Below are 26,610 nucleotides of genomic sequence, written 5' to 3' on the forward strand. Positions count from 1 at the left end.
ATGAACCATTACAAAATAACCTTGATTACTGGTGCTAGTTTGTGCAGCAGCTGTATGATTCTGATTTACTGGTGTCCCACCCAATTCTGGATCACGTTTCCACTTCTTTGCACGACGTTTTCTATTCTCACGCTCTCGGCTGTAAATTGCTGGTGCATTACTGAAATCTAGTAATTTCTGGAGCACTGCTGTATTACCGAGCTCGGCAGCCAGTCCCAGAGATGTACGTCCTTGTCCACAGATTACATTCATGTTTGCACCTGGAACCACATTAGCTTTTTAGAGCAAGATAAAGACAATAACAGTAAATATCTGATTAGCTCACAGCAGCAGGATTTTACCTTTATATACACATTTCTGACAAGGACTTCTTATTACTATATTTATTACACAAAATTTTACATAGGACAAATGCCAACAAATGATATACTAACAGGGAAAGGATATGTTCCAGGAAGGTAGTATTAAAGTCATAACTAAACTTTTTTAAGAACTGTATTATGCTATAAATATCTTTAATGGTATATTTTATTATAGACTATCAATGCTGGTGTAGGATCAGACCGCCATTGGGTCCAAACACCACCTCAGCAATGCATGTGCGTAGTTTGCAGTTGGACATAAGGTATATATACAACTAATATTACACCTAATATCAATGAGGGAACAATGTACATCTAATAACTGTTATCACAGTTATTCCAATTATGCAAACACATAATTGAGATGGTTTTTGAGCCTGATAATAAAGCTGTACAAAATCACCTCCATAAAAGTCATCTTTTTCATTCCTATGCATTTAAATATTAAAATCAAAGCACAACATTCAACAGTTCTCTCTTATTCTTATAAGTTTCTTGAGTGGTTCTTCAGAACTGATATCAAGACAGTGACACACACACACACACACACACACACACACACACACACACACACACACACACACACTCCTCATAAGAATGTTAAGTGTAGATGTGTGTGTTGTGTATTTCTCATACATATTTGTTATATAATGTTGAAGTAGCGGAAGCACTATAATATAGTCTTGGTGGGAATGTGATTGGGGCAAAGCAGAACACAAGATCACATGGAATAAATAACCATGCAGCTGTCAATATCAGCATCAGCAGGTGGTCGCACTTAATAACTTGATTGTTAAAGGCTGAGAGGAATGCTGTTCATTTGATTGAGAAATGGTTCCAAATGAAATTAACTTAGGGCTTATGGCCAGTATGGTTTGAGCTTGAGAGATCTGCAGCTTAGTTTTGGCTTGAGGGTCAATCTTTCAGAAATAGTAGTGGGTAGTTGGGGGTTGTTTGGAGTCTGAAAATGTAACTTTCATTTTCCATATTTTTCCATATTTCAAAGTTTAGTCCATATTTTACGATTAAAACTGCATAAATCCATATTTTCAACACTACGTTACATAAAATCGATCTTTTTGAAGTGTATCAGCATTAAAAAATTCATTAAATGACACTTCAAAGTGCGATTCCTGGCCTAGGAATGGGCGCTCCGAAAACACAAATAACACCATCTGAAACAGCCAAGTCTTTCAGATAGCCTGCAAGCCTGTTAGTGTTGATTCCAAGGAATTGTGAGAAAAAGGAAAGAAATAAAATCTTGTGAAGTATTGAAATTACGTTTTCCGAGTGGTGGGAAGGGGTTAGCACTTTTTGACATGTTGTCCACTGCTGTCAACATACCCTTCCCTAAGGGTCATCTCCTGTAGTAAAAATGTCTCACCAAAGTTACAAGATATCATGAAAGCACATTTTCAAACACACCATTATCAAATGTGGTACTTGTTTGTAGTAATGAATGTGATATAAATACAGGCAGATAGAATGCAGTTTCTTTCGATGGCAAACACTGTCGGCACTTTCAGCATCCGTGAAATTTACCAGTCGAAACTAGGGTGCAAGAGCTCACTAAGAAGTTGACCGACTGATGGTACCTTATACACTGTTTACTTCATAGGTATGTTACACGATTTCTATTTCTCCACATTCTCTGTTTTGTCATTCAATTGTTTTTCATGAGGAATGCATAATAGTTAAGCTTTACAATCAAGCGGGCTAGTTCATGCGAGCGATTTGAACAATAAGGCTGCAGCATTAAACATTTCCTCACTGTTAAGGCAGGTCCACACTGAGCGCGCCATGCCATGCCATGTTGCGCAAAATGGCTCTGCACAGCTCTGCGCGCTCAGTGTGGATGGCGAACCGCACTGCGCCACATCGTGCCGCGCAGTTTTCCGGCTGTTGTCGGTACATCAAAGGAAGTGGAGCATTTGTGCACGCTCAGTTTAGACAGGGCTTCGGCTCACTCCATCTTCAGACCATGCGCGCACTCCAACTGGAACACAGTGCGTGCCTCAGAGCAGCGCGGCGGGGTGCAGACAGCGCACTCCTCTCTGTTACAGCTGTGTGCGGGGTGCAGCAGCATGGCGCGGTGCGCTCAGTGTGGACCCGCCTTTACACTTGAATGTTCAACGCGCAACGTCTGATGTGCACCTTCACAAGTAGTACACTAGCTGAATGTAGAACTTCACTTCCTGTCATTCACTGTTGGTAATGATGAGGTTTCCCGCTATGCGTCATTGTGTTAATTATGCATCTATTTTCTTTCAAGTACAAAAGTTGTATAACACAGTCTGTGTGCATGTGTCTGTTTTATATACACACAAAAATGTCGAAGGATAAGCAACCATTGTGTTTCAAAGTAAAAAAAATATATTTAAGAGTTCCCAAACCAGTCTTTGAGTACAAATGGTAAAGTACTGTTTTGTAACGCTTGTGAAAAATGCTTGTCTACTGAGCAATGGTTAATATCACAGCAGATGAAACTTCCTGGCACATTAAAACTGTGTGCCGGACCGAGACTCGAACTCGGGACCTTTGCCTTTCGCGGGCAAGTGCTCTACCGACTGAGCTACCCAAGCACGACTCATGCCCCGTCCTCACAGCTTTAATTCCGCCAGTACCTCGTCTCCTATCTTCCAAACTTCACAGAAGCTCTCCTGCGAACCTTGCAGAACTAGCACTCAGAGCACACTCCGCTGTAGAGTGAAAATTTCGTTCTAGAAACATCCCCCAGGCTGTGGCTAAGCCGTGTCTTCGCAATATCCTTTCTTCCAGGAGTGCTAGTTCTGCAAGGTTCGCAGGAGAGCTTCTGTAAGTTTGGAAGGTAGGAGACGAGGTACTGGCAGAAGTAAAGCTGTGAGGACGGGGCATGAGTCGTGCTTGGGTAGCTCAGTCGATAGAGCACTTGCCCGCGAAAGGCAAAGGTCCCGAGTTCGAGTCTCGGTCCGGCACACAGTTTTAATCTGCCAGGAAGTTTCATATCAGCACACACTCCACAGTAGAGTGAAAATTTCATTCTAGACCACAGCAGATATCTGCCACAAAACATGTGGTAAATATTACAAGGAAGAATAAATTCAAACAACATTTTTTTTCTGCTGTAACAGCCAGTAGCTCCCAAAGTTCGACCTTCTCGAAAGATTTGTGTTATGCCATGATTTGTGCAGATATGCCTTTATGGAAATTAAATAACCCAGTGTTTATAAACTTCTTAGAGGAGTAGTCAGGCAATCTTGTTCCTGACTGACGTACACTTAGCAAAAACTGTCAGCAGCACTTACAGGGATTGTTTGGTGTCGATTCGAGACATAAATCAGGATGGTTCTATATGGGTCGCGACTGATTTAATGTTGCAACTCAGGTCTCAAGATTTAATTTTGTCCTCTCTGGAACTAAACAACTTACCATGGAACCATCTAACTGAGCCTATAGCTGACTCACCCACTGTGAATCAAAAGTTACAAGTGGCTTCCACTGTGGTCTTTAGTTTGCAGAATATCCCAGTATTAGTCCAATCCCCAAACTGACTCTCTAGCCTAATCTGTTAAAACTCAAAGTCTAAGTGTCAGTGGTTTTTAGTGGTTTATTTTTAATTATTTCAATTATTATTATTATTCTGATATTTAGTCCACTTGTCGTGGAGTTGTTAGCCGATGTGACATTATCGTCATATGACAACAGTCACGACACTCCGTCTCTTTTTGTTACCCTCAGCCACAATGGTGTCCCAACCAGCCAGCAAACGACACTTCTGAATATAATATTGGGTGAGTGCAGATACTAATGTTTATATTGATTCGTAAAATAGTTTTCAAAATTGTGTATGTAGTGCCATAAAAATAAACAATAAGTAAAAAATGACACCACATATGTCATTATTTAGTTCCCTAAGAACCCTAAGATGTACAAAACAGTACATTACGCGGCAGTTTATTTACGACTCTCTTGTTGTGTACAGACATTTGCTGAATAATGTGGTTTAAGAACAAAAATTGCCAGTAAATAGTAGAAGAACCGATCTTGTGCAGAAAGATGACATATACCTACTCAACATAACACTGTATTGTATTGTACTGTATGTTAACTGGGAGCCTAGAAATGACGGAGAGGCTCCATCCCCACTGCAGCTGTACACAACGCCACAACGACTACCACAGTCCACTTCACCCCTCTGCCGCCCCACACCGAATCACACTTTCAAGGCTATTGTGCGGTTCGGCCAATGGTGGACCCCCACAGGGAACGTCTCACACCAGACAAGTGTAATCCCTATGTTTGCATGGTAGAGTAATGGTGGTGTACACGTACACGGAGAACTTGTTTCCGCAGCAATCGCAGACATAGTGTACCTGAGGTGGAATAAGGGGAACCAGCCCTCATTCGCCGGACAGATGGAAAACTGCCAAAAACCATCCACAGACTTGCCAGATCACCGGACGTCGACACAAGTTTGCCAGGCAGATTTGTGCCGGGGACCAGGCACTCCTTCCCAATCTAGAAAGCTGTGCATTAGACTAAATGGCCTACTGGGCGGGCCAACATAACGTAGTTTTGTTCGCTATGCTTTCAATCAAATTAGTGAATGAGGAACGGAGGAATCCTGTATGGAATGTAGGCCCTACTTTATTTAATGTAACAAATAGCCACCACAACTGTGGCTTCAAAAAATGCTTTTTAAGCAAAAGAAATTACATTTAAAAAATATTGGAGTATTAGAAATGAGTGAAGTGTAAGAATGGGCGAATAACTAGATTTAAAAAAAAAAAAAAAAAAAAAAAAAAAAAATTGGCATGGAAAGTATCTACGATACTAACAGACAACAACAGAAATATATGCTTCTCATGCATGGAAAATGTATATATTCAATTGATTTCAGCTTTCTTTTTTTTCTTTATTGTGATTTTAAACACCTTATACAAAGGCGGGCTGTCAGCAGCACAATACGCCGCTCTTCAGCCTTGAGTTTGACAACAAGTAGTACATAAAGGTGGCACAGAGAAGACAGTCAAAGCGGTGGGCAAAAAATGGAGACATTAAAAATCGAAAAAACATGGAGCCGTTCACGCTGGACGAGAAACATCACTAACACTAGGTGACACTGTGCACATAACATGGATGATGGCGACGGCACGTGAACGGTGGTGGCGTGATGGCGAACAACACTAACACACAAACGAAGGCACACACACGAAACACTGATGGCGACGATCTCCGGCGCGCGAATGTTCACTCAGCGTGTGCGAGTCCAGGGACCTGCCAAGAGAGGAGGAGGAGGAAGGGGAATGGGAGAGGGAGAGGGGAGAGCAGAGATGCCCTGGGCAGAGGAGAGAGGGTGAGGGAGGAAGGGGGAGGGGAAGCCCGGGGGAAGAGGGGAGGAGGGAGGGGACGGGGGGAAAAGGAAAAAGAAGGGAAGGGAAGGGAATAGAAGGGAGGGAGGGTGCCTAAAGGAAAGGACACAGGAAGTGGGGGGGAAGATCAAAGTTGATAGGAGGGGTAGATGGAGGGGAGGAGGACATCATCAGGGAGGGGGAGCTGGCGGAAGCCACCTTGGGAGAGGGTAAGGAGGGTGGAGAGATGGAGACCGGGTGGGACGTGGGAATACAGGCGCGGCAACGGGCGGGGGTGGGAGAGGATTGGTGAGACAAGCGGATGAGGAGGATCGAGTTTGCGGGAGGTGTGCAGGATCCATATCCTTTCAAGGAAGAGGAGGAGGTGGGGGAAGGGGATGAGATCATACAGGATCCGCGTGTGGGAGGGGAGACGGATGCGATAGGTGAGGCGGAGAGCATGGCGTTCAAGGATTTGGAGGGATTTATAAAAGGAAGGGGGGGGGGGGCGAAGATCCAGGCCGGATGGGCGTAACAAAGGATTGCTTTCAGCAGAGTAAGCTGCAAATATACACATATTTGAAAGTATTGCTTCACGAATTGTTTTACTTATGGCACTGAACCAGTGTCATTCAGATTTTTTTTTAACTTATTTCACAATAATTCATGTCTCTTAGTAATATACCATTGCATGGAAGGCAAAAATATAACAATTATTTCATTAATGAAGTAGAAAAGAATTAAAACCAGACTCAACCGTTACGATGCATATGAATGTATGCTTTCTCACAGCGAGGAGCTCTAGTGTCGCTCCAGACAACATTGAAAGCCACCTACTATTCTTTGGCACAAAGAAAGAAAAAAAGACATGATTAAAGAAAGTAATAATTTAAAATAAAGAATAATTATGTAATTAGAGAGGTTTGCCAATACAGTCAAACACTTTAACACTTGCGGAATAATCAAAGTTATTAAAACGTGGTTATTAATTACAAAAAATAAAGCAACCAAAACTAGTAAAAAAATATAATTCATTTGGAAGGAAAAATCCTGAACAATTTGCGTGTTAAAAACAGGAAATAAGATTTTCAGCAGCTAATATTATGAAATGTTCTGTAATGATAGCACAGAAAGATACTATTAATAATCAGTCCGGCAGGGATTATATCACTGGTGTATAATTACTTCAATCACTGACTTTAGCGGAAAGATTTATGCTCTTTAAACAAGAATTTTTAATCTCGATTTGTCGTAAAACATTGGACTAAAAATATCGGGCTTGATTATTCTGAAGGGCCTTACTTTAATGGTACAGAATATCTCATTTACTCCACGGGCCAGTAGGTGAAATGAACTGATAGTGATATATCCTGGGAGGTTTTAAAGTACGTGATTGGCCATTATTTAAGATCGTCGTTTATTGATTACGAATGGCAAGAATTATTAAGTTATTTAGTTCCAAGACATGATTTGTGTAGGAAAATAATATTATTTAGACGACTGAATATCATCATATTGATAACGGAAAGTTTTATTAGCAAATTATTTTACGTTTTGTTTGGAAGACAGAATTCTATAAGAGGTATTCGGCAACAGCGTATTTAGTTACAAGTAATAAGAATATTTGCAAGCAGATTGATTTATTATGTATAAGCTAACATTCTTGAAAACTATTACGAAGTTGTTAGGTAAGCCGTATATGTCTTTAAGCGCAATATATACGTAATTTGTTTTGGGAGTTAAGCTTAAAAAGGCTAAAATTAGCATAAACATGTTCATTGAAATAGTTGGATTGTAGGAGCAATCACATGCCAAAGTTCTGCAATCTTTTAATAGAAAAGCAGTCAGTACAGTCAGCATTTCATTCTTACGGAAGTAATAAGAGCGCACGCTAGGCTGCGGTCGCCCGATGCTATCGGACGACAGCTTGGTCACAGTACGTCTGGTATCATTTGGCATATTTTGGCGAGGTAGCAGGTTAGGTTAGAATCTAGTCTATGTATGAAGTCAGTTAGGTTTTAACCTCCAGAGGTGTGATGCAATGTGGCGTTTGCTATTAGAGTGATGCAAAATGAGCCATATCTGTCCCGAAACGAACGTTTTGAGTACTGTAGACCCTGTCTTCAGTTACTGGAATTACCAGAAAAGTTTTGCGAAATTTTGTTATGAAAATGTATAGTTTCAATGGTGCACAGCACTAAGCATTTCTCCGAAACACATTGTTCAGAGCATGGTTTAATGGCCTACAGTGGCGACTGTGTATAAAGGTTTTGCCACTGAGGTTATGAGCACATAATGGTTAATTTACGTGGTGAAGTTAGATGTTTCTCTTTGATGATGAATGGATAAAATTTGTGTGTGAGTAAGCAATCAAAAGTGGATTAGTGGTTTCACAGCAGCTCATTTTATTCTAAAAACTTTGAATATTAATGTGACACTGACAGTATGTATGGTCAGGTAATTAGATTCTAATACTGGAAACTTTGCTGCTCTTTGAACACTTGCCCATTGGATCTGAGAAAAGACGTAACAAGATTCCTGGTGGCAACATTATTTCAGATGCAGTGTAACTTATAATTACAAAAATCAACGATATTACAGTGTGTTTTGTTTGCATGAAGCCTAGCTCCAAAATTCGATATAGGATAAATTCAAAATTTCGTAGTATTTGGAGTACAGGAGTGAAAATATTAACTTTTAAATCAGTATTCAGGGCATCGTAAATAGCAACCAACATTATCACACAAAAACTTGAAATTTTACTTTATAGAAAGACATCAAATTTCCTAGTGTCACATCTAGTCTTACTTGAGGCAGAATTGCATCTTTAATGTAGTATCGGATTTTTTAATATAGCTCAAATCACACCTCTAGGCAAGTAATTGAAATCTGTTTTGCTGAATTTATTTGAATTTGTGCAGACATACATCAAGAATCAAGAATTTTATTCACCGTAGATCATTTTACAATGATATTGGCTTCGTCATACAAGATGTACTAGTACATACAGAATAATAAAATAAACTTCTGTCAATACATTATAGAATACATTTGACATCAGTTAACCTCCAATGACTGCTTTCAGCATACATGTGAAAGACAAACGCGAAGTCTGGAATAAGATACTTTGAACACCTAAAGCACTGTAAAGTGGAAACACGTATGTACAACAATCTGCAAACCACTTCAAGTAACACAATAACCAGCCTACCGGCATAAAAACACCAGTAAGCAGTATAATTTGCACACAGCTTACGTCCACCTACCACAACCCAAAAAGCCTTGTCACTTGAACATTTTACTTTTCGAGGTTATAATATACACCTAAACTTTCTGATAAAGATTTTGCCAGTTTATGGTCTCCAATAAACCCGCGATTTCATTCCATAGATTTCGAACTATATTCTGATAATGATTTTTCAGTCTCAGGATGCCACAAACCACTCCTTCGACTAAACTTTTCAGTTTCACATTGTCCATGTTTCGGGTCGGTCATGTTGGGCATTATGGCCAAAATAAAACAAACTGATCTGAATTTCACTGACTGTCGTCCACAATCTGTATGTTTGGGCAATGAGATTGGCTACATTGTGACCACACAAGTTGTGGCGCACAGGTTTGAAGAGACTGAACGATGTCAGTTGTCGGCAATTTTGGTGCCACTTTCATCACAGCCTTTAATTTGAAGCTGGCGTGGGTAATACTCCCGTGCAGTATTATAGGGTTGCAGTTGCCTCAATTAATACAATTTTGGAGTTGAATAATTTTATTTTAGCCTAACATCTTGTAAAGCTCTGTTTGTCGTGATTAACACTGGTTTGTTCGCATGAGTGAGGTGAGTAACCCGAAACACATCACGAGCTACCAACTATGGTGTGAGACGAGGTGCAATATCCGGCGTAGGCGATTAGTTCGTTATATTATGCGTCATTAAGGTGGAAGTTCTTTCTTAAAACAATGTTAATGATCCAGTTTGTGAACTTTGTTTCGTACAAAGGTCGGTAGAAGTGTGTGCAAAAGACCCAATCTCAGCATAACGCGATACACATAGCATGCTAGCGTCTGGTGGTCATGGTTGCCGTAGTGTAACAAGGGATTCTTTTGAATAACATCTTCCATTCTTATCCTCTGAGGCAGATGGAAAATATTCGTGAGAGCTCAAAACGTTGTTTAGGTAGTTGCTAATGGTAAAACGTTCCACTGCGCGCACTCTCATTTGTATGTCTGTAGATAAAGTGTAAGGCTAAGTGCAAATTGAGACATGTATAGCACTTGTAATGTGGTAGGAAACTACAGCGCAACACGCATGTTCCATGCTGGTCCTTCATATATTGAGACGCATACACATACTTTGCAGGCGCCGGTTGGCGACGCTCTGCGCTGACAGAATCGAAGTTCGCTCAACCTGTAATCTTTCTCAAACGATTTTAAAGAAACTATCCGGTTTGATTTTTGCCTAACTTGCAGTGTTGTGTGTGAGCTTCATGGCGAAGTGCCCATCATTTCGCTAATGGTCATACTTATTGTGATATAAGCATTGTAGTAAGACACTGCGCAAAATTCGAAAAGTTTGCAATGAAAAATACAGGTCGCTATGATTTTGCATTTGGTGTGTATTACACCATATGTCGCTGCTTCTGAAATTTAGCTAACATATTGTATTTTTCTTTAGACTTGGGAGGCAGTCTCTGTCTCCATTCTCGAGAAAATGGATCCTATATAGCGTGTTCACTCTCGATCTCATGCCCGCGAGAATGAAATATTCACAACATTCCTCATATCTCCTAAACTGCTCGAGCCATCGAAACGAGATTTTGGTACACGATAACACATAAGTAGGAGAGTATTTTGTCAAATCATAAACACAGGGAACTTTCTTATCCATGATGATATATCAGAAGTTATAGTTCTCCCCCCCCCCCCCCCCCCCCTCCAGTGAATGTAATATTTTAGAATTATCAACACTAGTGAATCAGGAGCTTTCTGTTATGAAAGTAAACATGAAATTTCTTCTTATGTTACTGCAAACGGACACAATGAGGTTTTTCGTAAGGTACTGAACTCTCTCGGCGACAGTTACTTGTTTAATGAGATACTCTGTTTCAGAATCCTGTCAGAATAGCTGCTGCAAAATGAGTTTCTGCAAATTAATACTTCTGTTTTAGTAAAATGAGTACATTTGAACCTGTCAACAACAGAAATGTGGCCATTACTCATAAACTGTCATGCTTCTTCGAATGAGAAAAGGTTAACAATTCACACAGAAATAAATAGGCAATTCTGTAGGAATTTTCATTGAATCCCTATAACCCATCGTGTTTTTAACGCCGAAAAACCGGAATAGAAACTTCTCAAATTATTTTGTTCCTTTTCTTCATTTGACCAGTATTAAAATAATGACAAGCGTTCCCTTCACGCGGGATGACACGCACATGCCAGATGCTGGTTACTCACCCGCGGCTTGCCAAACGGACGATGTGTGATTCACGAATATAATAATTGTTATTGAGAAAAGTACCTAAAAAAACTGATCCATCGCAGACACAATGGTCAGTATATTGTCAGCAGGTGAGAATAATGCACTCGCCAGGAATGTGGAAGCTAGCAAGGTATGCCTTGTGAGAGGAAGAGTTTACATCATTCGAAAAACATTGTCATAAAAGTAGATCTGCCTTTGGCAGCAATATATTTCAACAATAACCATCACACTTTTTCAGGATACTGAAACTTCCGGAATAATACAGGCCACGTCTTCATTGGTGTAGCATGTTGTATAATTAATTTATTAATGCTGATGAAAAAATGAAATGTCGTGTGACGAGGGCCTCCCGTCGGGTAGACCGTTCGCCTGGTGCAAGTCTTTTGATCTGACGCCACTTCGGCAACTTGCGCATCGATGGGGATGAAATGATATGATTAGGACAACACAACACCCAGTCCCTGAGCGGAGAAAATCTCCGACGCAGCCGGGAATCGAACCCGGGCCCTTTGGATTGACAGTCTGTCGCACTGACGACTCAGCTACTGGGGGGCGGACATTAATGCTGATAGTGTGTATGCAATTGCTGAAATGTTTTTTCTCATCACGACGAGCCAATTCAGACATTCGTAAGGACTTCTCAACTGTTCTAACTTGCAGTGGAAATGTGATGTCCACATATATGTATAATGTCTCTTATTACATCCATATCCAAGTAATGACTATGAAACTTACGTACTTCAGATCTTGGATGCTGTTTGGTAGGGGAACGAAGGGGTCGTACCTGTAGAAATTACCCCATTTCGACTTTTTGTAACAGATCGTAGAGATATGCCATCATAACAGGCAGCAAGTAGACAACCTCGTTTATCTTCCTGCCTTCCTTCCAGATCACATGATTTTATAATATTCATTACTTCCTTGTTCACTATCCTCACGATGAATCTATTGTCTGTCTCTTCTTACGATCTGAAAACATTGTGGAGGCAGAAGCGATAATCTCAAGAGGCTCACTAGTTATTGAACTGTGCACTGTTCTTAAAAAAACTACACTGATAGATGTAACTGAAAACTATTACATACTAACAAAAAGAGGTGGAGCACTTACATGCTTCACCATTTAACACTGCTCAGTGACAATAAAATTCAGTATACTGTAAGACCATATTTTTCGGATGGGCAATACTTCCACTGCCAATAGGCACCATGTCAAAGGAAGCGTATGGCAGGACCGCCTTCCCATTCCCACCTAATTCCTCTTATTATTTACAACCTGTAACTGGATACCTTTTTATTTGACTTCATCTGCCACCCAAGACGAAGGAAGTGGATAAGAGTTGTTTAAATAAGAGAGCTTTTGATATATAAAAAGGAATTTTTGAGAAATAATGGAGAAATGTATGACTTTGCTTAGAGCAACTGAAATAAACAATAAAGAAGACATAAGCAAACACACTACTGAGTCGCCCCATACAATTCTTATACAATCCAGTTAAAAAGAAAAAAAATGCAGCATAGAGCTTGGAGATAGTCTCTGAAAGAGACAGAGAGACAGAAATCGGCAGATGTGATGTACATGTACAGACAAACAAATGATTAAAATCTCAGCAAAGTGGGTGACTTTGTGGGCAAGTACTCTACGGACTGAACTATCTAAGCACAATTCATGACCCATCCTCTCAACTTCACTTGGAGTCATGCTTGGGTAGCTCAGACAGTAGAGCACTTGAAAACAAAAGGGAATGGTTATAATCTGCTAGGAAGTTTTAAAGCAAGTGTTGTATGGATAATTCCCATGTCTGCAATTCAAAGAAGATGGTAATTGCAGGGGGTGGGGGGAGGAGGAAGGCTTCAGATGGCATGGGCTATGAATCGACCACTGACATGGAGCATATTCTGCCATAGAGTTGTCAACTTTATAACTGCTTTCAGTTTCCCAGTTGCCATCACTTGTGTGGACTGCTGGTTGGTGGTCATGGAAACATAAAGGACTGCGCAGAAGTTGGTATGTGATACCAAGCTTGTCATATTTGGCTCTCTGTCTGATATGGTGTGATATGTCTGTGACGGTACTGGAATAGGATGTGTTGGGTGGGTGCTTAAGCTAGGTCTTGCATTTGGACTCTTCACAGGGATATGACCTGTTGGGCAAGGGGTTCAAAATAGGTGAGCCGTAAACATTAACCAGGATGTTTCACAGATTAGGTGATCTGTTGTTGTTGTTTTTTGGGAAAGGAGACCAGACAGCGAGGTCATCGGTCTCATCGGATTAGGGAAGGACGGGGAAGGAAGTTGGCTGTGCCCTTTGAAAGGAACCATCCCGGCAATTGCCTGGAGCGATTTAGGGAAATCACGGAAAACCTAAATCAGGATGGCCGGACGCGGGATTGAACCGTCGTCCTCCCGAATGCGAGTCCAGTGTCTAACCACTGCGCCACCTCGCTCGGTAGGTGATCTGTATAATACTACTATGGGAGAGGTAGAAAGCATTGTGGGAAGGATGTTTTGTCTTTTCTGGGCACAATTAGGGTTATTCCATTCTCCATTCTGAGCTGGCTTTTTTTTTTTTTTTTTTTTTTTTTTTTTTTTTTTTTTTTTTTTTTTTTTTGTGGGTGGGGGTTGTTCACTGATGCTACTTTACAGTTGGTTAGGGGATGGTTAGATATTTGGGGGAATTTGTAGGTATGGCATCAGTAATCTACTTGCAGACTAAATTTGGAGGAAAACATTTGCCTGTGAATGCCTTTGTAAGACCATCACATATTAGACAAAGAATTGCTCTTCACTGGAGATGCTTTCACCATGAATGATCACATCAAGTGGAAAGGTTTTTCAGTGTTTATGGGATGACAGCCAAAAAAGTCAAGGTACTGTTGTCAACTGGTGGGAGGGGTGCAGATAAATGTTTTTAAGAGGCTATCAAAACGGTGGAGGTCAACATCAATGAAAGTGTTCTTCTGGGCTGAATAGGATCAGGACAGGAAGAGCTGAGGCTGTGAAAGAATTTACAACACGGTATCTTGGTAATGAGTGGTTATGAGTTAGACAAAAAGATGTTCTCAATGAACCTGAATTAGACAAGGACACTGGGATCGCTAGGGTGGTTTTCTCTAGATGCTCCATAAATAGGTTGCCTTATAAGAGAGCTGTGTATGTGCCCATGGCTGTTTTACATTATGTGAAACTCAAATGAATATACCCAACAGAAACAAGGAAAACAATAAAAAACCAAATGATGGTAGTAGAGGGTTACAGAACTTTATGGATTCTCTGAGATGCTGGAGGCATAAAGAACTTCTATGCATGTACCATTTAGTCCATCACACTGCCACTGCTCATCTGGGGCACTGAAAACAGCTGAAAATGCTGCCAATTGGCAAGGCATCTTGGGGCAGTAGAAAGAACACATCCTTGGAATTATGGACAGAAGTTAAACTATCAAAAACCAGAACAAGCCTGGAAGGTAACTTAACCCAACCAGTGGTCCCCTAAGTTGCTACATTAATCTTTAAAATCTAAATATGGAAAAGTGATTCATATACATATATGTATATATAATGTTGCGTAATGAATATGTAATTTAAAAATGAAAAGTTTTCTTATATATTCAGTTGCGACTATTATTGATATAATAAAGTAGGATGTTTTGTTTTGCTCACCAAGTACAATGGCGGAGGGCTGCCAAATCCAGAAACACTGGCAAATTTAGAGGACATGGGACAACCAAATAGACTTAACGAAAGATGTGTATCCATTTGCAGCTAAGCGTAAAAGTGAAGAGTGTAGCTGTGATCAATAAGTAGCAAACTGATTGGAAATTCCCTCTTTTTGTGATTGCATAACACGAAGAGTAAAAAATGTGCTGTATTTTGTTTAGGGAAGCAATTTTAATGTCTGAAACTGAATTTCATGGATACTAGTGGACAAAATTAATGAATACAAAAGTCATTTGGAGGGACATATTATATACATTAAATTTAATATAAACTGATCCCTTAAATATTTAAATTGCAGTTTTATTGCATAATATTTAAACTAATATCATGCGTTACAAGGGAAAAAAGTGCTACTTGTATACAGCAGAATAGAATATAATGCAAGTAAAACTATATTTTTTGTTAAACATTGTGTCACATTATTTTGCAATGAAAAACAACATTTGAAACAATAAAGATACAAAAATGAAACTTCCTCTTTGACTAAAACTGAGTAGAGCACTTGCCCAGAACGGCAAAGGTCCCGAGTTTAGGTCTCGGTCCAGCACATATTTTTAATCTGACCGGAAGTTTCATACCTGTGCATCCTCTGTTGCAGAGTGAAATTTTCATTTTAGGATAAAGATACTTCTTGGTAAGCATTTTCTCTTTGCTATTTTAACTTTGTGATAAAGTGGTAATAAGGGTAAAATATAGTATAACTTTGTTCCAACATGCACTTCGCTACCTAGCGTAAGAAGTTTGCGTAAAACACTAGCTTCTTTTCTGCAATACTCCTTCAAAACCTGGAGGTCTGATATTTTTCATTCGATGTTGTCAGAGGACCTGTAAAGACATTTTATTATTATTATATAAAATTAATCTAAAGTAATATTTTGATATTTTATCTCTGTAAGCAGGAGGTGGGTATTCTCACGACTGCTACTCTTGAAGTTGCTGTGAAGCTCTCACCACCGATAAAATCCAAGCTCCATTACAAGTTTCTATGTTCAATCAGGCAGGGATGTTTTTTGTAATGACTAACTCCCTGATGAGTTTTGTTAGGAAAGGACATTTCCTCAAATATTTCTTCTTTGGAAATGACCCCCAATTTTGTACAATATCTCGACTGATGGGCACAACATCATGAGGCTTAGGTTTACATCAAACTCCAGTCATGATCTGCACCCAATCCATTGGAACTTCTGTTAATGCTTATAATATTAACCAGTAACATATTCTTATCACACTCCATAAAAAAGTGTCTTTTAATAGGGGAAGTTACTTCCATTGTCCCCAAAAGTTTAAGTTCACTCACACGATAATTGAGATACCTTGATACACTGTAATTCTTGTTCCGACCAAAACTTCAAGATGTTTGACTTTCTTGTACAAGAATTCTATCATAAAGCGATATAAATAGAAAACAGTTTCACTGGTCCCTTTTCTTCAAATATCTTTAGTGTAAGTATAGAGCACTGAAGCTGCATTTGAAAGCTGAGAATAACAAAAGAGTAAACAGACAATTGCTGTGTGTAATACACGTCATTAGTGCTTATGTTTGTTAAGCATACATTTTTTTGGTAGTTCATGCAGATTGCTTCTGTATCATTAAACTTTTGTCTTCTTAAGTGACCATTTCCTTTTCTGAAATAAAATAGTTCACCTCTGACTTTATGTCTTTCTGTTCAATAGCAATCTTACTAATTTCTTTCAAAACTATTTTTCTTCATGTGACCATTTAATTTCTCAGATAACATTTCATCTCATCTCAGCAGTGTACTTATTGCATGTTAAGCATGCATCATTCCTTGGATACCCAAAACCTATATCGAATGTGGTGTTAAATACTGTTCTATGCATTTCATATTAAACATCAAAATTTGGGTATTTTTCCTGCAACATTTCTTGCAATTTTTTTAATCAAAAGTTCCCCTAGGAGATACAACCTCTTGGTCTTGTCATTCTCGTCATTACTTGATCGAACCTTAAATGAATTAATGTGATCATAAACTGCCATTCCTAGTGCTTCCTTAATTTTCTATGGCCTGTTTCCATGCTTACCCCTTCCAGCATGAGCAGACTTGTCCAGCTACAAAAATTTCCCAACAGTCATTAATCGTCGCCTTGTTACTCCATGTACTGCCATGAAGGGTTTTCTGCACACAGGAATTTCATATATAATGTTGTCACCTTTCAATCTTTCCCCACAGTTGAAATTACACTCTTAAAGCTGTACCTCATCCTCATTCTTTCTTGATAGCACTCTGTGAAGTGGAAGTACTGTAATGAAGCCTGTCAGATACAATGATTGTTAATTCCAGTCTACCACACCACTAAATTTTCATATAGTATTTGATCTTTCTTCAGAATTTACTACCACAAAACACTTTCAACTTATAGTTGCAGTCTTTTTGTGCGACTGAATCCTTAATTTCTTCATGAGTGTACTTAATCGCCCTCGTACATCCTAACACTGTGAGAACCTGAAGGACACAGTCTTTCATCCTCCGATGAAGTACTCATCATTCAGTATAACTAATTAACTATTCAAACTGAAATGAACCACTTACAACACTTGCATTACTAGAAAGAATGTCTCAAACTAAAGCAATGGTTCTTGGTAGTACCAACAATGCACAATAGAAAAATTCTCTGTTTCTTACTTCAACATTGTTTGCCAACCCACAAGAAATCTAAAACTTAATACACAACACTGGACAAAGAATATTTATTCCCTGTAAAGAGAGACATTAGCACATTCTGTCCCTGCATGCTTTATCTAAAATTCGTTATAGAATGTGGCCTATTCATATTATCACACTGGTTGATTAAACAACATGGAATCCTGCATCTCATGGCATAGATGGCACTCCTGACCTCAGATTATCCTTGATGTCACATATTTTGCACATGGACTACCCAGTTTGTATATTTTGCTTATTTTTTTCATACTTCCACACATCTTCTTCCTGTTTTCTCGATTGATCTGTGTTCAGTTTTTCAAGGCCTATCCACTGTGCCAACTTATAACTAAATCTGAGGGGAGTGCGATGGGGAGGTTCCCTTGTAAGCAAAGAAGGGAAAGCAGAAAGGTGGAAGGAGTATATAGTGTGTCTGTACAAGGGCTATGTGATCAAGGGCAATATTATAGAAATGGAAGAGGATGTAGGTGAAGATGAAATGGGAGATATGATACTGCGTGAAGTATTTGACAGAGCACTGAAAGACGCAAGTCGAAATGAGGCCCCAGGAGTAGACAACATTCCATTAGAACTACTGATAGCCTTGGGAGAGTCAGCCCTGTAAAAACTCTACCTTCTGGTGAGCAAGATGTATGAGACAGGAAAAAACCCTCAGACTTCAAGAAGAATAAAATAATTCCAATCCCAAGGAAAGCAGATGTTGACGGGTGTGAAAATAACCAAACTATCAGTTTAATAAGTCCCAGCTGCAAAGTAATGACATGAATTCTATACAGATAAATGCAAAAACTGATAGAAGCTGACCTGGGAGAAGATCAGTTTGGTTTCTGGAGAAATGTAGGAACATGTGAGGCAATACTGACCCTATAACTTCTCATAGAAGATAGGTTAAGGAAAGGCAAACCTATGTTCCTAGCATTTGTAGACTCAGAGAAAGCATTTGAGAATGTTGACTGGAATACTCTCTTTCAAATTCAGAAGGTGGCAGTGGTAAAATATAGGGAGTGAAAGGCTATTTACAATTTGTACAGAAACCAGATGGCAGTTATAAGAGTCGAGGAGCACGAAAGGGAAGCAGTGGTTGTGAAGGGAGTGAGACAGGGTTGTAGCCCATCCCCAATGTTATTCAATCTGTATATTGAGCAAGCAGTAAAGGAAACAAAAGAAAAATTTGGAGTAGGTATTAAAATCCATGGAGAAGATATAAAAACTCTGAGGTTCGCCGATGACATTGTAATTCTGTCAGAGACAGCAAAGCAAAATGAGGATAATGGAATGTAGTCGAATTAAGTCTGGTGATGCTGAGGGAATTAGATTAGGTAATGAGATACGTAAAGTAGTAGATGAGTTTTGCTATTTGGGGAGCAAAATAACTGATGATGGTCAAAGTAGAGAGGATATAAAATGTAGACTGACAATGGCAAGGAAAGTGTTTCTGAAGAAGAGAAATTTTTTAACACTGAGTATAGATTTTTGTGTCAGGAAGTCATTTATGAAAGTATTTGGATGGAGTGTAGCCACGTATGGAAGTGAAACATGGATGACAAATAGTTTGGGCAAGAAGAGGCTAGAAGCTTTCGAAATGTGGTGCTACAGAAGAATACTGAAGATTAGATGGGTAGACCACATAACTAATTAGGAGGTATTGAATAGAATTGGGGAGAAGAGGAATTTGTGGCACAACTTGAAGAAGGAATAGGTCGGTAGGACATGTTCTGAGACATCAAGGGATTGGAGGGCAGCATGGAAGGTAAAAATCGTAGAGGGAGACCAAGAGATGAATACAGTAAGCAGATCAGAAGGATGTAGGTTGCAGTAGGTACTGTGAGATGAAGAAGCTAGCACAGGATAGAGTAGCAGGGAGAACTGCAGCAAACCAGTTTCTGGACTGAAGACAAAAACAACAACATAATTTTTCAATTTTCCCTTTGTTATGACATTTTCATGAATACTCTCATTTAGTGGGGATTTCAACAAATCACCAGAAAATCAGGATATTGTTGTTTTAGAGAGGTATCTTGTGGAACTTCAACTTATATTATTTTCAGCAAACTTTGAAATAGTTCTGTGACATTTTCACTCTTGACCTGTACGATCTGAGATGAACTCACTTGGCTTTTTAATCTAATTTATCAGGAAGTCAGTAATTGGGCACATGTTTACATATGACCAATAACAAAATCTTAAATTCCTGATATTTTGTATTTACCGCAGTGAACCCAAACAAGTGCTCGGCATATTCTGTAACACGTATTACTGTTGTCCATTCAATGTGTCCAGTGCTTTGTGCAACATGTACCTCATTGAGGGGAGAAAAACATAACAGCTGGGAAGAACCCACCTGCTTTATTACCTCACACTCACATTGGTTTATATAAATGGATACTGCCAAGTAGCTGGCTATATAATTCATGGTGTAGATAATTAGCTACAAAAAATTTCATAAAAAATGTCACACATTCATAATTATTTTGGTTATCAAAACTGTCCATAAATCTACAACACAAAGAAATACAAGCTGCTCAAAATATATTCAAAGACAAAATCATGTGATGAATACAGGAAAAGAACATGCTTTTTTTTTTTTCTTTTTCCCCCAAAAATCAATTATGTATGCCATGAGATGTAGGATTCCATGTTGTTTAATATTGTTAATCAACCAGTGTGATAATATGAATAGGCCACATTCTATAACCCATTTTAGATAAAGCAAATTTTTCTATTGTGCATTGTTGGTACTACCAAGAACCTACCAAGAACCTATCCACTGTGCCAACTTATAACTAAATCTGAGGAGGGTGCGATGGGGAGGTTCCCTTGTTAGCACTCATTTTCCATCTGAGCTCTTGATATTCATCCAAGTGGGTCTCTTTTATCCAAAGCTCTCTTTAATTTTCCTGTGTGCAGTATCTATCTTACCCCTAGTGATATATGCCTCTGCAACCTTACAATTGTCCTCTAGCCATCCCTTCTTAGTCATTTTGCACTTCCTGTTGATCTCATTTTTGAGACGTTTGTGTTCCTTTTTGCCTGCTTCATTTACCGCATTTTTGTATTTTCTCCTTTCATCAATTAAATTCAATATATCTTCTGTTACCCAAGGATATCTACTAGCCCTCGTCTTTTTACCTACTTGATCCTCTGCTGCCTTCACTATTTCATCTCTCAAAGCTACCCATTCTTCATCTACTGTATTTCTTTCCCCCATTCTTGTTAATCATTCCCTAATGCTCTTCCTGAAACACTCTATAACCTCCATTTCCATCACTTTAACCAGATCCCATCTCTTTAAATTCCCATCTTTTTGCAGTTACTTCAGTTTTGATCTACAGTCCATAACCAATAGATTGTGGTCACAGTCCACATCTGCCTCTGGAAGTGTCTTACAATTTAAAACCTGGTTCCTAAATCTGTGTCTTACCATCATATAATCTATCTGAAACCTTCCAGTATCCTCAGGCCTCTTCCATGTATACAACCTTCTTTCACGATTCTTGAACCAAGTGTTAGCTATGATTAAGTTATGCTCTGTGCAAAATTCTACCAGGCAGCTTCCTCTTTCATTTCTTACCCCCATTCCATATTCATCTACTACGTTTCCTTCTCTTCCTTTTCCTACTATTGAATTCCAGTCACCAACAACTATTACATTTTTGTCTCCCTTTACTATCTGAATAATTTCTTTTATCTCATCATATGTTTCAGCAATCTCTTCGTCATGTGTGGAGCTAGTTGGAATATAAACTTGTACTACTATGGTGGGCGTGGGCTTCGTGTCTACCTTGGCCACCTTAATGCATTCACTATGATGTTTGTAGTAGCTTACCTGCACTCCTATTTTTTATTATTTATTAAACCTACTCCTGCATGACCCCTGTTTGATTTTGTATTTATAACCCTGTAGTCACCTGACCAGAAGTCTTGTTCCTCCTGCCGCTGAACTTCACTAATTCCCACTGTATCTAACTTTAACCTATCCATTTCCCTTTGTAAATTTTCTAACCTACCTGCCCGATTAAGAGATCTGACCTCCCAAACTCCGATCCGTAGAACGCCAACTTACTTTCTCCTAATAATGACATCCTCCTGAGTAGTCCCCGCCCAGAGATCCGAATGGGGGACTATTTTACCTGCAGAAAATTTTACCCAAGAGGACGCCATCATCATTTAACCATACAGTAAAGCTGCATGCCCTTGGGAAAAATTACGGCCTTAGTTTCCCATTGCTTTCAGCCGTTTGCAGTACCAGCACAGCAAGGCTGTTTTGGTTAGTGTTACAAGGCCAGATCAGTCAATCATCCAGACTGTTGCCCCTGCAACTACTGAAAAGGCTGCTGCCCCTCTTCAGGAACCACACGTTTGTCTGGCCTCTCAACAGATACCCCTCCTTTGTGTTTGCACCTAGGGTACGGCTATCTGTATCACTGAGGCACACAAGCCTCCCCACCAATGGCAAGGTCCATGGTTCATGGGGGGGAAAAATTATGATAAAGAAACCAAAAGTGATATAGACCTGAATTTATTTTCAACAAATACTTTGTTCCCAATACTTTGGGACATGATTAATACATTAATACATATGTACTTATGAGCTTTTTTATTTTATTTTTGAAAAATAAACTATGAAAATCTAACTTTTTGCAAATTTCAAAATTATATTTTGAAAATATGAACAGTCATAGTATGTTAACCGTCTTGAAAAACGATAAAATGGAAGGTCTGTTAACTGTCAGCTATGGCATTAATACATGAAATTGTTAAACTGTGAAAGTATTTGTATATAAAGATGAAAGAATCTGAATTTTTTTGATTATTTAAAAATTATTTTCTCCAGAACCCCCATCCTAAATGTTCTAAAAATTTCATGGTACGTTTGTTGGACATTGTACTTACGAAATGAACAATAAGAGTGGGCAATACTTGTCTGTACAAAATGTGAGAGATTTTTTTAGGTAGACGTAGCTCTACTCACATGGTCAAAAAATCATGGACACTTAAATATTTAATTTGATCACTGATTTTTAAGCAAATGTCATGCAAAACTGGTATTTCTGAATCAAAATAATTACTTTACTACATTATAAATGAGTGGGAAAACAATTCATAATTTTGTTTGAAAGCATTTTATGACAAAAATGAGATATCAAATATTTATACCTATTTTTCTTTTTATGATATTATTCACAAATTATTATCGTCTTTCATCATGTTTTTAAATCTTCATGACTTTCCATGAATTAAAGTTGCCTACAATGAAACAATCAACACTGCACACTGCACTGTTGGGAAAGAATTCATTTGCCTTTTTTTTCTGCTTCTCATCGAATTTGTTTAGCTGCACACTGATAAGGATGATCCAACAAGAGCAGTACTTGGGGGATGGGAACTGCACACTGATCTTTTGATGATGGCCATTTGAAAACATTAGCAGAACCATGAGATCTCATAAAGGAGATGGCTATATCTCGCAGCTCATGAGAGACAGTTACCAATCAGACCTACCATTGATTGTCATATACTCAAGAAATGAAGTGGCTCACTACCAAGTCTTCTAATGTATACCGTGGTCTCTGCATTTCACACACACTAACAGGCTGCAATTGGTGGAGAACCGTTCTTGCAGTGTCTGTGCCACTCTGGGATGCAAGCCAGTGGTGACTTGAATGAATTTCTACCACAGGCTTCATAGCAGACCACTCTTCTCTCCTGATTACATGAAATTCCCTTACTGTACTTTCATTTAGAATTAATAGCTTCATGTTTGTTACTAATGTTGATATTGTGTGTACAAATCCAGTAGCATCTGTTACAGCATCAACACCTTCATGCTGGAGGTTAAATCTTGTTGCAAGATGTTTACAGAGACCTCCTATCCCACCACATGCACTTTTTCCAAGACCTATTGCTGAAAATTCCATTTTTTTCTCTTAATTTCTGTACTATACTGTTGATAAAGCTCATGAAGCTGAAAGCAATTTTTAAAATGACATGCTGCACCATCAGTCACATACACATGTTTAGGAAATGCATGGCCTCTAGATGCTATGTCATCAATTATCATGCTGACAGCACAGCATGCGACATCATCACTCGCAACAGCAAAACAGTATGATGTTCCAAGGAAGGGAGCAACAAATCTGAATATTGATACCGGTGATGCGTGCCAGTGATAACTTTGAATTTAGTTAAGCAACAGACCAGTTCTCAGCAAAGTCGAAATGAAGAATTAATGGGTCAGTAACGTGGGATGTGGCTGATTTTACATTCTGCTATGGCCAGTCTCTGAAAACTCTGGATATGATGGTGAACTATTCTTTTCAAGACCCAATGCCTAATGTCTGTAACGAACTTCTCTGGTTTTACTGTCTTCTTCACTAACTATCCTCCACCTCACAATGCATAGATTACATCACTGTCATATCCTGAAGGAGTAATGCTTCAACCATCATCACTTCAATACCAGGACTCATTGCACACTCCTGCAGCCATTTATCTTGTGGCTCTTGACATATACACGAAATTATTAGGTCCCTTTCTGTGTAGTTCTTTCCTGTGGCAATGCCTATGGTGAAACAAACAAATTTCAAATTAGTGCAGTAAATGCATGTGCATACTTTCTTCACTGGCTGGCATTTTACCCATTCTGGTCATAAGGAGTAGAATTCTAAAAGATCAGTTTTTAAAACTGGTTTCTCCTTCTTCATTAGGAGTTATGTTTCTCTTATTTATCTTGTCGTATATCTTCTTACCTTTCAGCTTTTCACAATTTTCACTAATAGAGATAACATCAGCCTGGTTAGGACTTTGTCTGCTGCAGTCTTTGATCCACTTAGGTAATATTCCAGAGCAACAGTAAGTGTATCATCTTGCAATGGATGCCCACATTAAGAATCTGCACATGCCCAAATACCTTTCCCATTCTTTATTTTATGAGCTTTTGAAATCAAACAATGTGAGGAAATGGATGTGATGCTAATACTATTACTTGAGGACTGCAACACCTCCGACAGATTTCCAACAACTGCGATTAGTTTTTCACTTTTCTTAAGCACCATCTTCTTGTGTCTTTTTTCGTAGCCCACACTCCTCACTCTTTCACTACTGTATTTCTTCATTGACATTGTATCTAACATAAAGTTCAAACCAAACACACAACTTGATGCATAATGGTTTATGTGCAAGTTCTTACTCATATGTTATAAACAGAGAAGTTCTGGAAACAGTGTTGTCAATATGTGTATTTTACACTAGATGTGAAATATGTAGAATGTTGAAAAATTTTTAACGCTTTACACAGAAAAATATTGCCCACTGTGTTTGCACAGACTACTAACACATTAATCAAACAATATTTTGTGCAAGTCTAAAAAAATTTCGGATGGGGTTTCCGAGTAAATAATTTGTAAAAACTTGTAAAAATGCCATTTTCTACATTTTTCAGTAATAAATATTTACATAATACAGACACCTGGAGCACAGACGTCATTGTTTATAATTACGTTAGAAGTAGCTGGTAATATGACAGAAAAGATAGTATTCTGTGACTTTACAAACCAGAAAAAAAGACTTTAAGTGGAAAAATTAACTTAAATTTTATATTTTCGTCTTACATTTGTAAGTTAAAGAAAGCCCACAAGTGTGCGGGTGTCAACTAAATTTCAACACACTAAGAGGGATTTTTAATGCAAAACATCTCCCAGATCTCCATTACTTTCGGTTTGTTAGTTTTTCATTTTTCTTCTCTACTGTTTCAAGTCATTTGCAAAATACACATTTTTCAAAGGGCCGTACCATTTAAAAAAAAAATGAAGATAAAACAAAAATACTTTATTTCTTAACACTTATAATGTAGAGAGCTAATATATATTTTTTCCAGAGAAATTCATGATCACGAGTTGACATGAACTATATGATTTGAGATGAGAATTCAGGTAATCAGTGCCTAGCAACATCTGTGCTCAATTAGTTTTCAAGTAGTTAAGATCTGTAGTCAGAACACGGTTACTGAAATAGAATAGAATATTTAGGCAAACCATCTGGCATAATTCTTCAAACATTATTACTGCATTTGAACTTCATGTTCGAACAAAAACATTAGGTTATTCCCACCACTCACTTTTCAGTTTCGATGGAGGTGCTACTAATGAGGATTTCTCTATAGGTAAAAACAGTTAGGCTACATCTGGTGCCCCAATTTAAGAACCACTTTGCAGTAGAAACATTGTTAGTGAACTCTAAAAAACGTGTCATAGTATTGAACTACACTGTCCAGTCACATTATAAAGTGACCACCTGACAGAGGCCTGAATAACCACCTTTTGCAATGCAAGACATAAAGAAAGAGTGTCAGTGAGGTTCTGGAGGGTACCTACAGGAAAGTGGAGCCATGCTGACTCCACTGCTCCCCTTCCCCTCCCCCCTGTGGGTTCGGGGAGTAAGAATAGGCCCGCAGTATTCCTGCCTGTCATAAGAGGCAACTAAAAGGAGTCTCAAACATTTCGGCCTATATGTGATGGTCCCCTCTCAGGTTTGACCTCCATCGTTCCAAATTCTTCCAAAGAGCGAGCCAATTGGGGAAGGGCACCTTACATGGTGCATTTTGTCCATCGTGCATTAAGACCTCTAGCCAGCTTTACCATCGTTGCATTGCCGTACTGCTCGTTTTCCATCTCTTGGGCGAGGATATGTTCCTGGGTGCGATGACCACTATGCATTGTGCAGTGTTGCTTTTTGCTGAGACGATGACCTGGGACATTTTTGCAGCTAAGATCCAGCACGGTAGCCAGTCCGTTGTGGTGGGGCCGCCATGTACCCTGTTGGTTGTAGCCCCCTGACAACACAGGGATCGCTCTGCAGATGCCTGCGCAGTTAACTCCCCACGTATGCCAAGGATTAGATGCCTATCCTCCTGGGGCTTCGGGACTCCCAGCAATGACCATCCTGGCAGGTGGCCCTTGCTGAGGCTGGGTGGCGCCTGTGGGGAGGGCCCTTGCTCGGAGTAGGTGGCATCAGGGTGGATGACACGGAATGAAGCGTGGT

General features: G+C 39.1%; 1 protein-coding gene across 5 annotated transcripts in view; it reads right to left on the reverse strand.

Moving 5' to 3' along the window:
• LOC126162492 (serine/threonine-protein phosphatase 6 regulatory ankyrin repeat subunit A) overlaps nucleotides 1-26,610 on the reverse strand; it is a 187,173-nt gene that overhangs the window by 123,014 nt on the left and 37,549 nt on the right. For all 5 annotated transcript variants that reach the window (XM_049919036.1, XM_049919031.1, XM_049919032.1 and 2 more), the window contains one exon: nucleotides 21-260. In XM_049919036.1, the coding sequence (XP_049774993.1) occupies nucleotides 21-260 (240 nt within the window). The remainder of the gene's footprint in view (nucleotides 1-20; nucleotides 261-26,610) is intronic.

The sequence above is a fragment of the Schistocerca cancellata genome, chromosome 2, assembly GCF_023864275.1.
Source record: "Schistocerca cancellata isolate TAMUIC-IGC-003103 chromosome 2, iqSchCanc2.1, whole genome shotgun sequence".
NCBI classification, from domain to species: domain Eukaryota; kingdom Metazoa; phylum Arthropoda; class Insecta; order Orthoptera; family Acrididae; genus Schistocerca; species Schistocerca cancellata.